The sequence below is a fragment of the Stegostoma tigrinum genome, chromosome 24 (genome assembly GCF_030684315.1).
Source record: "Stegostoma tigrinum isolate sSteTig4 chromosome 24, sSteTig4.hap1, whole genome shotgun sequence".
NCBI lineage: Eukaryota > Metazoa > Chordata > Chondrichthyes > Orectolobiformes > Stegostomatidae > Stegostoma > Stegostoma tigrinum.
In genome coordinates, this window is record NC_081377.1 from 32,488,122 (window position 1) to 32,501,642 (window position 13,521).

The 13,521-nt window shown below is 42.2% G+C and overlaps 1 protein-coding gene across 1 annotated transcript; it reads left to right on the plus strand.

Moving 5' to 3' along the window:
- Positions 1–367: 367 nt before the first annotated feature.
- On the plus strand, positions 368–11,768 carry LOC125464842 (uncharacterized protein C1orf232). The gene is made up of 4 exons (XM_048557673.2): positions 368–831; positions 1,188–1,256; positions 4,293–4,396; positions 8,407–11,768. Exons 1-4 carry the CDS (start codon positions 748–750, stop codon positions 8,702–8,704), a joined length of 555 nt encoding a protein of 184 aa, XP_048413630.2. The 5' UTR covers positions 368–747; the 3' UTR covers positions 8,705–11,768.
- The last annotated feature ends 1,753 nt before the right edge of the window (positions 11,769–13,521 follow it).

Here is a 13,521-nt window from a genome sequence, read left to right on the forward strand (position 1 = left end):
CCGCAAATCAACATTCTGGTCAATAGCATGTGACAGCAATAGTGCTGGTTAAGCAGAGTTTTATTTGCTGGTGCTGAATGGGAAATCCTCCACCAAGCACAGCAACCCCTCTCCACACCCAATCCCACCCCAGCCCAGCCACACTCCAAACAAAGACACCCATATTGCTCATGCTAAATGCCCAAACGTTATTTACACCGGTTTTAGTGTGATGCACAGTGAATAATGGATTGCCACGTCAGATAAAGTATTGAAATATGCTTTGGTTTTCCAAAGGTTTTGTGGCCTACGAGAGGATTGCATATTATACTTTTTGTTCCAGTGCAGACATTAAGACCAGTCACTGGTTCCAACGTCTTACAGTTCCCAATCTTTGAGAGCGATCTGAAACTATATTCTTGATCTCCTTACGCACCTCAGCTCAAAAGAAATATGACCTCTGGCTGCCTCTAATTGGATCATAGATGTTGTGATCGTGAGGGACGGTTTCGGATCACATGCGCATTTCCATGGCAGTAAAACTTTAATGTAAGCTGCGGCAAAGAGCTCATTCAATCTGCCTTGAATCGGCGTCTGAGGCTGGAAGCTGCAAAAAGAGTAACTACCGTTACCTTCACAGCTGAGCCTGCAATGCCCGTTTGATACTAAGTCCAGCTCTAGTCTCAGTCCATGCCCACATTAATGGGCTCCTGACAACAGAATTCAAGTTTTGTTTTCTCTTTATGTAAAGATCAAATAAGCAGAATAATGAATCAGGGAATCTGGAAAGTCTACAAGAGCAAAGTGCTGAGGAGTTTCAGAGCTGAAGAGGAGGAAGAAGTGAAAGAACAGGTATGTTAGTCTGAATCTTCAAGATAACAGAAAATGCTGGGAGGGAAATATACAGTGCTGCTTAACCTGCTGAGTATTTTCTGTTGATTCCGTAAGAACTTTCTGCAGTTTATGTGTTAATACACTGAGTTTACATTTTTGTTTCAGGAAGATTGATATTTTGCTGAATTTTGATACATTGGACCAATGATTAAATATTGACAATAAATGATTAAAACATAATTTTAAAAATGTATACAGATAAAAGTATTATGTCATATATCTTGAACGTGTTAATGAAGCAACTGAAATGCTGAAGTTGCGCTGCAGGTCAATGGTGTCTAGCATGCCAACTAAAACCTCAACATTTCTTTCAGAAGAATGACTCCGTGATTGATATGGCTACAGATGAAGGCTCCAGTTCTGTCTCACAGTTGGCAAAAAAGGTACAAACTATTCATTTCTCACCTTCCATATGAGTTGCATTAATGTCACCAGATTGGGAGACTCTGGGAGTTGCTAACTGAGTGAACGCTGGAGTCTCTGAAGAAATTACAGCTGTACCTCTTGTGATGGTTTTGAGAAGCTCATCATCTGCCCATCATCAGGCATCAGGGAATGTTAACCACGAGCATAATCCCCTTTATTGGCTACTTGTTTTTCAATAGACAATGATAGGAACTTACCCAATGTGCTCACGGGGTCAACAGACCATCCATTATCACCCAGAACCAAACATATTTGGAAGAATATGTTAGAGCAATTGCAGAATTGGTTAATTTTATTTCATAGAATTATAGAATTCCTACAGTGCAGGGAGAGGCCATTTGATTCACTGAATCTGCACAAACTCCAAAGAACATCCTACCCAGACCACACCCTAACCATATAACTCCATATTACCATGGCTGACCCACCTTTACCAAGGCTTATTCATCTAGCCCACAAATCTTTGGACTGTGGGAGGAAACTGGGTCACTCAGCAGAAACCCACAAAGACAGGGGACAATGTGCAAATTCCACACAGTCACCAAATTAAACCTGGGTCCTTGGCACTGTGAGGCAGCAGTGCTAACCACCGAGCCACCATGCTGTCCTTGAGCAGGTCTGAAAATGGTCAGAATCTTTTTGGATTACAAAGGAGGAACACCAAGCAGAACTCCTGATGGTTCATGTGTCCAAGCTTCCTTGAGAAGGCAGAGCTGTGATTAATACTTTCCTTCCACGGGTGCACACAACCAAACTCTTACATAAGAAACTACCAGGAGCATTAGTCCCAGTGTTGCTCCATCCCCTGTATTCTCCAGTTCCAGTCAGCATCCCTGGGGTTGGGTTCAGAGTAGCAGGCAAAAGGGAATGTCAGAGAAAGAAAATGAGAAAAACAAAAAGTTAAAAGTGAGTTGTAGGTTGTCATTTAAAATAGCATGCCTGAAAGTACCATGTAAATCACCAAAAAATCTCCGAAGGCCATTAGTTTCAATTATTACCAAGAACTATTAAAAGCTACCTCCTAATTTAGCAATAATCAAGTTAATTATAGAACTATTGGGCAAGTTGTACAAGTGCATCTAAAGCAAGGGAACAGATTTGAGAGGTTCACAGTATAGTCACAGGTGTGAGTAGTCTAGCTGTGGGCACCTCTGTGAGGGTCTGTCAGCACAGGAGCAGGTAGTCTGAACTCATGGTGTGAGTACAGGTATAAGGAGCCATCAGAAAATAACTTGTTTGAGACACTCTAAGTGTGGGCACAGATGTGAGGGATCTTGGTGTGGTCAAAGATGTGAGAGACAATTATTAGGTGGACAGGTGTGAAGGTCATAGGACAGGCTATGTGTGAGGAGTGATTGGTCTTTACATTGACCAACTAATCATTGTCTCTTTAAAGGTGCAGTAACTGATCGCTGTCTCATGATATATATGAGTTACAGTAGAAGAAAGGAGATAGGTGCTGCATAATTTATTGGATATAATCTCCTCGCAAAGTCCATTAGATTTCACTGAAATATTTAACAACAATCGGTTTCAGTTTTAGAGTGTGGTTGAGGGGCTCAGAGTCCTATTTCAATATAACAAAAGCAGAATAGTATCACAAGTTACATCCCTTTTCGAACCTAGTGATATTCAGTCATATTTTGGCTGTTTTCCTCCCCCAAAACACTCACTTTTTTTCTGAAAGAAATTTCAAATATAAATTCAAATCAGCCTCTATCTGTTTCCACAATTATGTTTACGTTGGGGATGAAAATTGGTCATTGGTGATGCTGCTATTCAACTTGGGAAGAAACACAGATCCATTTGATACTTTTTTCATTTTCTACACTGTCTCATCATTATTATATTCATAATAAACCTTGAGGAACTCTGGCAATGATGCCTTAGTACTGAAAAGATTGACCACCAGTAACAATAACATCTTCTTTTGTGCTATATATGACTCCAACTGGTGAGACATATTCCCATTAATTCCCATTGAGGAGATGAGAGATGGGAAGCCAAGCCAGGGCACAAATTATATCCTGGGTGACCATGACCATACCGTACCCACCCATCTCATCTTTACTGCTTTGTCTGGAGCCTTTGATTCAGTTGACCATTCTCTTCCAAAGTTTGTCCTCTGTTGTTTGGCTGGCTGGGATGTTACTGCCTGATTCCAGTCCTATCTCACCAGAGAATCAACTTGGAATGACGTCTCTTCCCATTGCCACAGAGGTCTGATATTCCCCAAGGATCCAACCTTGGTTCCCTCCTATTTCTCAACAGCAACAGAAATTGCTGAAGAAACTCAGCAGGTCAGGCAGTATCTGTGGAGAGAAAGTAGAGTGTTTTGAAGAAGGATCACTGAACTCAATGTTACTCTGAACTCAGTGTTAACTCTGCTCTCTCTCCACAGATGCTGCCAGATCTGCTGAGTTTCTACAGAAATTTTTGTTTTTGTTTCAGATTTCCAGCATCTGCAGTTCTTTATTTTTTCTTACTCTTCATCTATGTGCTGTCCCTATGTGGGCGATGTCATGTGAAATCACATTGAATTCCACATGTAGCCTCTGACAACACCTAGCTCTCCCTTGCTGCCACTCCTGTCAATGGCTCCACTGTCTCTCTGTTTTTATGCAAATTGTCTACATCCCGTTCTAGATAAAGTAAATAGATGTTATGAACTCTTGTGCCATTAGTTATGTCTCCTGCCACAAATTATTAACCAGCCACAATTCCATTGTTCTCCATTTTGAGCTGAATTAGGCTGTTTACAAAGTCATCATCCTATTTTATACTGAACTGAGCTTCCATCTTCTGTCCTTTCAATAGTTAAGATCACCCACTGGAACTTCTGTAATATCAGCCATCTCTTGTCCTGTCTTAAGCCAATGGAGGGGAGTCGGGTAGGGGGGAGTTGCAACCAGGTCAGCCAAAAGCCTTTTTCCACTACCAGGCAGAATGTTAGATAGGTAACAGCAGAGTCAATAATATTTATCCATTTGCAGGTACAAGGGGCTAGTGCAAAAGGATGGAAATGCATGTCCTCGCTTTTCAACAAGGATGATGAACACAAGTTACTTTCAACTGAGAACACTGCCCCAGTCGAACAGTGAGTATATTTCTTCTTCACACCACCACAGATCTCAAGCTAATTCACGTGTACCCCAGACAAGCATAAAATGGAATACCTCGTGTCAGAGAGCAGAAAAAGTCATTTAATGCATTGACAGTCCATACATCCAGTACCCTAATAACCCCAGCTATGTACATTCACCATATATATTCACAATATCTCCTCATTTTCCTATTGATAATTCAAAATTACACTCACTCCCCCATTGATACTCGTCATCGTATATCCTAGCACCTCCCCACCATGAGGTTCTTTCCATAGCGTCAAATCCCTTCCTTACAATTGCTCAGAGCAACAGGGACCCTTCTAGTTTTCCAAGAAGAAGTCTGTTAATGTGTATGTTGCACAGATCCAGCACCACATTAGAATACTTGTCAAAATTCTGACTAAAATTAGCCATATTTCACTAGTCATTTGTATTCCATAGTACCTAGACATTGTCAGATTATGTTACTCTTTCAAAGAATTTGTACAGGCACAATGGGCCGAATGCTTATTTTTTATGCTGTAACATTCTACAATGTTACATTTGCTAGGGTTGTGATTGTGGGCAATGTGTGGAAGCTCAGCTTATATCCAACAGTCATACTACCAGGGCAGGAGAGCAGCTTTAAAGGTTAGTCACTCACCACCCAATTTTACAAATGTTCTCATGGCTGTTCAAAGTAGCACCGGCAGCGACAAGGGAGTATGTCCTTCATTTAATTGCACACCAGCTTGACTGGGTAACAATAGAAGGAGCTTTAAAATGATTGCATAACCTAAGTACTGCAATGATTCAAGGCATGTTGTCTGCACTCAATCATTTCACGGTGAGATGAATGACAAGTTTTGGCAGGAATTGCTCTTAAAGATGACACTGGGCATCTTGTCCTAGAGCTGTCTGGAATAGACAGTATAGCTGTTGTTTCAACCATTGGTGCCACTGTAAGACTGTCCAATTAATCCCACCTCCTTTTTCTCCATAGTCATGAATGGTTTCTCCTCTTCAACTATTTATCCAATTCTTGTTTGAAAGTTGCCCCTGAATCTATTACTACAACCCTTTCCAGATGACAACAATGAGCCACAATAAAAAAAACATTTGTCCTGAGCTGTTTCGATAGTTATTTTAAATTTGGTTTATCTGGTTATCCTTTTACCCTATGTACTCTATAAAGTCTTTCATAATTTATATAGCTGTTCCAGCACAGCTACAACATTGGCATCTCCACAACAACCTGGAAAAGTACTCTCATGTTCTATACACTAAAAACAGAACAAATCCAACCAGACTAGGTACAGCCCAGTCACTCTACTTTCAATCATTAGTAAAGTGATGGGGGGGGTGCCATCAACAGTGTTATCAATCAGCAATTGCTTAGCAAAAACCTGCTTCCTGACAATTAGATTAGGTTCCACAGGGCCACTCAGTTCCTCACCTCATTACAGTCTTGGATCAAACATTGACAAAAGAGCTGAATTCCAGAGATGAAGTGAGTGACTGGCCTTGACATCAGGGCCACATTTGGCCAAATGTGGCATCAAGGAACCCTAGCAAAACTGGTATCAATGGGAGTCAGGGGAGAAACTCTCCACTAGTTGGAGTTATACCTGGCACAAAGGAGGATGATGTGGAGGTGCCGGTGTTGGACTGGGTGGACAAGGTCAGGAAGCACACAACACCAGGTTATAGTCCAACAGGTTTATTTGAAAAACAAGCATGGTTGTGGTTGTTGGAGGTCAGTCACCTCAGCTGCAGGACATCCTTGCAGGCGTTCCTAGGCCTGACCATCTTCAGTTGCTTCATTAGTAACCTTTTATCCATCATAATGTCAGAATTAGGAATGTTCACAAAAGATTGTACAATAGAAAATGAAGTAGTCCCATGTCCAAATATTGTAAAATCTGGATGACATCCAGATTTTGGCTGACAATTGGCAAGCAACATTAGCCACACAGAAGAGCCAATGACCATCTCCAACAAGAGAGAATCAAAACATCACCCCTTGTCATTCAATTACATTACCAAAACTGAATCTGCCACTATCAACGTCCTCGGGAGTATGAATGACCAGAAACTAAACTTGACTAGCCATGTAAGTACTGTGACTGCAAGGGCAGGGCAGAGGCAAGGAATCCTGTAGCAAACATCTCACCCACTGACCATCCAAAGCCTGCCTACCATCTACAAGGCACAATCAGGAATGTAACAGAACAGTCCTCACTTGCCTGGATGAGTGCAGTTCCAACAACATTCAAGAAGCTTGACACCATCCAGAAAATGCTGCCCACTTGATTGCCACCACATCCACAAACTTTTACTCCCTCAACAGCAATGATCAGGACTACTATCACCTAGAAGCCTGCAAATTTCTCCAAAATACTCCAAATCTGACTTGGAAGTATATAGTTGTTCCTTCAGTGTCTCTGGGTCAAAATCCTGGAATTCCCTTCCTAAATGCATTGTGGGTCTACCTACAGCATGCAGACCACAGTGTTTCATGAAGGCACTTAGGCATTGGCAATAAATGCTGGCTCAACCAGTGATGGTACACCCTACGAACAGGTTTAAGAAAGGAAGCAAGGGCTTGTGAATGCACCATAATCCTTTTCATTTTCAGTTGCTATCAATATTTAAGATTCCCTAGTGACCTATCCCTGACAAATTAAGCAAACACGAAATCACAGCTTCAAACAAGGTTTAAATTTTTCCTTTATTCATTCACACAATGAGGGCATTGCTGACAGGACAGTATTTATTGCCCATCCCTAATTGCCCAGAGGGCAGTTCAGTCAACCACATTGCTGTGGCTCTGGAGTCACGTGTAGACCAGACCAGGTAATGATGGCAGTTTCCTTCCCTAAAGGGCATTAGTGAACCAGATGGATTTTTTCCTGACAATCGAGAACGGAGTCAAGGTCTTCATTAGATTCTTAGTTCCAGGTATTTTATTGAGTTCAAATTCCACCATGTGCTGTGGTTGGATTCGAACCCGATGTCCCCAGAACGTTATCTGGGTCTCTGGATTAAAAGTCCAGCGATAAATACCCATTAAATTATATCTCAGCCAGATGAGTACCTGTTCTACACTCCTGATCAGAATTAGTGTGAGAACTGTATAACAGCCTGGTTCAGAGCCCACCCCCCCCCCCCCCCACCTTCTCCTCAGACAATGACAATTCACACTGCATTTAAATTGGAGAACTTTTTACGAGACGAAGAAACGGCTTTGGTAACCCTAATCCAGCCCACTGCTGAGAGCTAATTTCAGTTGTAGCAGGACTGAAACAAAAAAAATGCTGGAGATCATCTGCAGTAATTTGCTCCTCCGCAGTTGTAGCAGGAATTACTCTTGACCATCGTCCAGCGCTACCAGCTGGAATAGGTTGCTGTGGATGACCAGCTGAGGACAGGAATGTCTCACTTGCGATGCCCTGAACGTGGAATGCCCACTCAACACTGGTCGAAGGTTCTCATGCAAAATTGGCCCGAGATAGGACGGACTGAGTCAGATTGATCCAGATGCTCAGGGCTCGGTTTGGCCAGTCTGCTCAAGTGGGTGGAACTAAGACTGGTCACGAAGCAGTCATTCCAAACATATACATGTTTCTAATGATTAATTTTACGTCAAAACTCATTTTTTAAAATACATAATTTAAAAGAATGAGCTAAAGATTTCCCGAAAATAACCATTCGTGCGCAAGAGTTTGATGGAAATTCGATTTTAATGAAATTTTAAAATGTTGTTAATTTTTGAAATGTCTATATAATACATCGAGCAGTATTGCCCTTCAGGCGCTAGGGAACAGCACCTCCTCGTGTTCCTCTGATTCAACCTCCTCAGATTTCCAATCTCCAAAATGTTTGAAATCAAATTCGCATGACCTTCTTTGAAACAAAACGTTTGTTTTATGCATATTATGCTGAAGCCCGAGTTCAGTGCATTAACATTTCACCAAGGTCGGCTTCAAGCCGGTTAACTATGCTGTGCTTTCCTCTCCAGTGTCCTTTCAGAGCCGGCGCCGAAAGAGCCCGAGAAGAAACTGACCGGGTTCTGGGACGCGTTCGCCACCAAATGGAACCAAACCTCCGAGGCCAACAAGGTCAGCGAGGGCGCAGGAGAAGGTGAGGCCGAGGCGGCTGCAATCCCCGCACACAGTGAAGATGGAGGGACCGAGAACACAGTGAGTTCCCGGGCCTACACCAACCTGGAGGCGACCAGTGACCCCGGCTTCAAGTGGAACTTTGTAACCAGCAAGTTGGCGGAACTGAAAAATAGAAACATGCAAAAAAGCAACTAGGCACACAAGGGGGAGGGGAATGCTCCTGAAAACGGACAGCAAACAGAGGGAAGTATCATAAGAACATCATGAACATGACAAAATCCCCTTAGATAGCGACGTCGGTGTAAAATAACAGGGAGTTATAGAAATAAAACCCGGCCGCTGCTGTTTGAAATAACGATAGCCTAAAGCTGAAGTCGTTTCTTATGTTGCATTCTACATTATTTACATCGCTTCACACCTCAAGAACAAACAAAAAAAATTGAAGGGTAATCCCGAAGTCTCTGGGTTCATATCACAATCTGCTCCTTTCAAAATTGTGGTGAATACATTTACTGGGATAAATTTTAGATACACAAGGCGGGTTGATTGTATGCCCGTCTTATACCCCCGATGCCAACCAAACCAACCCCTTCCATTCAGCACCCAAGCCCAGACCCACAAAATCCGTTTCAAAACTTGCCAGATAATGTTTGCAGGTTCTGCTCACCACTTTCTAAGCGCCGTATCATGGGGCGCAGTAGTCCCAGTTTAATTTCCTGTTCAATCTTTCGCCTGTGAAAGTTTCAAATCAAAAATCGTGTTAGGATTCCGGAAAGCAATGGGCACGAGCTCTGAAAGCGAAATCTCCGCCTGTGTACAGCCTGGTTGTGTATACAGAGAGGAATCATTCCCCAAGTGTTTATTCCAACCATCTAATGCCGAGGTGTTAGGGATGGCGGAGGCGGGGAAAAGCAACGATGGGATGGGGTGTCGCTGGCTGGACCAGCATTTATTGCCCATCTTCAATTACCTTGGAGAAGGAAGTGGTGAGCTGCCGGCTTGAACAGTTGTAGCTCTTGGGGGTGTGGGGTAACATACGACGCTACTAGGAAGGGTTAGGATTTTGTATTAGGATTTTGATCAAGTGACATTGAGGAAATGGTGATATAATACTACGTCAGGGTGCTGTGTGGTCTGGAGGAGAATTTGCAGGTGATGGTGTTTCATCAGCTGGTCTTGTTACTTATAGGTGGTAGAAACAGTGTGTTTTGAAGATGCTGTTTTGGACTGAACCTTGTAGCTGGTATTGAGCTTCAGTGGTGAATGGATTGACCCTTGAAAGTAGAGGATGTGGTGCCAATCAAGAGAATGCCTTGTTTGGGATGGTGCCAAGCTTTGAACGTACTCATTCAGGCTAGTGGAAACTAGTCAAATTCTTGACATGTATCTTGTAGATGACGGACGGGTGAGTTAGTTGCTGTAGAATTCCTGGCCTCTGCACTATTCTTGTAGCCATAGTATTTATATGTCTGGTCCAGTTCAGTTTCTGGTCGGTGGTAACCCTCAAATGCACCTTTAACATAGTAAAACATCTCAATAGACTTAACAGGAGAAATTAACAAACAAAATTTTGCACAGAGCTATGGAAGGAAAATGTAGAACATGTGAGATCGATTTTAACCAGCATCTTCGAGAGAGAGAGAGAGCAGAGCGATTTAGGGAAGTAAATTTTGAGTTGATGCATCAGCAGAGGAAGGCACTGCTGCCAATGGTGTGATGATTAAAACTGAGGATGGATGAGAAGCCATAATTGGAGGGGTACTAAGGACAGGAAGACTTGTTGGGATGGAGGAAGTTACAGAATTGGATATGGCTAGGGTGGCCTCGTGATGGGTAGGCAATGCTACAGCAACCAGTTAGTTACGTAATTAATCATGGAGAAAATATTGCTCAAATACCTGCCTTCACAATCAATATCAGGGTTTGGCTCAGAACTATTGTAAGTATGATTGATGGATGATACATTCGCTAATTTCAATTAAGTCTAGAGTCCACTTGATTCTCATGCCATACATTAGCAACAACAGGGATTTAAGACCGTAGAGTTCTCTTATTAAACAATTACATAGAATTCTATAATTATATAGAACAAATCAGTCCCAGGGATCACTACAATGACTGAGAGAGCAAGATGTGCTATCAAACCCAGTATGTCCAGAACAGCAATAGTTTCCTCTCTCTGACAGATATTAACAGTCAGGATTTGAGTACGAAGCCCCTCATTACAGGGACGTCTTATGGGTGGCACAGTGGCTCAGTGGATAGCACTGCAGCCTCACAGCACCAGGGACCTGAGTTCAATTCCAGCCTCAGATGACTCTCTGTGTGGAGTTTGCACATTCTCTCCATGTCTGTATGGGTTTCCTGTGCGTGCTCTGGTTTCCTCCCACAGTCCAAAGATGTGCAGGTTAGGTGGATTGGCCATGTTAAATTGCCCTTAGTGACTAGAGGTGTGTAAATTAGGTGGATTAGACATGGGAAATGCAGGGTTACTGGGAATGGGTCTGGGTGGGATGCTGTTCGGAGAGGCGGTGGGGACTTGTTGGGCCAAGTGGCCCATTTCCACAGTGTAGGGATTCTATGAATTAACAGTCTAATTGTGTCTACTTTCAGTATCCCTGCACCAACTACCATTTATGGCTGTGAGAACAGGTAACAGCATCCTGCACTTTGTTGAGTCCAGCCAAGACTGGAGACTGACACATGGGAGTCCTCAAGAGGTTGTCCAACTTGGAGAAGTTCACTGCTTCCTGCAGTAGCCAATTCTCCCTGAATCTTGAACTCAGATCCTTCTTATGCTTTTTAACAAATAAAACCTATTAACTAAATTAACTAGATAGCTCCATAGAAGAGTGCTGTAACTCAAGATAAAAACGCAAAAGGAAACTTACAGAATCAAATTAAAAATTGATTTATTTGCATGATAATACACTCCAGGCCCAGTGGTGCCCATCTGCCAAGGCATTCTCTTCTCTCACACTACTCACCATCAACATTGGTGTTCAGTGCTCCAGACAGATAGGGAACATCTGTCAGCTTCTGAGACAGAAAACATGGGAATGCCCTGATCTGAACTGGGATTTGGATCCTGGATCATGGACTTAAGTGTTATCCCAAGTACACCTGCTGCATTGTTTTCAGTTTTTCCTTTTATACCTTTATCGTACAGGAATGCAGAGCCAGATGTTTGTGTTGGCTTTATTGCTTCCTATAATATGCATGATTCCATTGCTTTGTCAGTGTTGTCACTTGCTGTGTATTGAAAGTAAATTTACATAAATTATTTGTCATGTGGTTCTGATTGCTTCTCTGTGCTCATTCAAATCTGTACCCACTCTTGACTGTGTTAAGTGTTCCAATGCTGTAAAGCAACATAACTTTATGCTGCTCAACATTCTGTTCAATGAGGTGCATGTTTTTGACCAGGCACTCAAGTGTAGCGAAATACACAACCACACAAACCTGCTGAACTGGAGCTGATGAACAAGACACAGAGGAATGATCGGAAAATGGCATGATGTGCCTCCCTTTCATGCATTTTAATCTTTCACAGGAAACCTATTCAGCTTCCTCTTGAATTTTCTGATATTCTCACTCCCTTTGAGGTCTCACTCACTTGGGGAAGAATTTAAACTGAACGATACCAGAACAGAGAGGTTTAATCATCAGAAAAGAGTGAATGATCTTTTTTATCACTCGGAAAGGTGATGAAGAATGAATGACAATTTTATTTTACAATTGTGAAGGAGTTTCACAGTAAACAAGGGAAGATGTCTCCTCTTATGGGGAAGACTGAAATAAGGGGCATAAGTATATTCATTAATAACAAGGAATTTTGGAGAATTACCTTTTGTCAGAGAGTTTCACTTTACTTTATCTTTCACTTTAAAACTATGGATCGAAATCAAGGAATAGTTCCCAAAATATGACACATTCAGAGTCTACAGTTGAGTGATCACAGACAGATAATTCCAATGACAGTAATTGGACAGAGTCCAAATGAACCTAATTTTAAACACAAACGTTTTCACAAAACAACACTTTGCTAAAAAGTTTGGCGGTAAGATACAGCAGCGACAACATAATCCAGGCACACACACAGTTGTCAACTGATGCCAGCCAGCAATAAAATGTAAGTTGAATTGACTGGGAATTTACAAGTAGGACGTGTATATGCAGGAGCCCAGTACCCCACGTCAATCCTAACAGACTGACTGGAGTCGGTCCGGGCCGTTGCATACATTCCAGACTGAGTCAAACAAATTTTGATCCGGTGGGAATCAAAAAAATGAAGTTAACATGACAGTCAGTTCAGCATTGCTCTTATCACTCGATAGCTCTACCCCTTTCTGATGCTATGATCCATCCGCTGCTCTGGTATAAACAAACACACTACAATAAATATCCTTTATGGCAGTATCATGTCGCCAAAATAATGTAAGTTTCAACCCAGTGTCTTTGCTGAACTTCCAAAATTTGTTCTGCTCTTCTTGTCAGTTGTTTGGTTTAGAGTCATGGAGTCACAGAGATGTACAGCATGGAAACAGACCCTTCAGTCCAACTTGTCCATGTCAACTGGTTATCGCAGATAAATCTAGTTCCATTTGCCAGCATTTGGCCCATATCCCTCTAAACTCTTCCTATTCATTTACCCATCCAGATGCCTTTTAAATATAATAATTGTACCAGCTTCCACCACTTTGTCTTGCAGCTCATTCCATACACACACCACCCTCTGCATGAAAATGTTGCCCTTATGTCCCTTTTAAATATTTCCCCTCTCAACTTAAATCAATGCCACCTAGTTTTAGACTCCCCCACCCCAGGGAAAAGACCTTGTCTATTTACCCTATCCATGCCCCTCATGATTTTATAAACCTCTATAAAGTCACCTTTCAACCTCAGGCACTCCATGGAAAGTAGTCCCAACCAATTCAGCCTCTCCCTATAGCTCAAGCCCTCTAAACCTGGCAGCATCCTTGTAAATCCTTTCTAAACCCTTTCAAATTTAA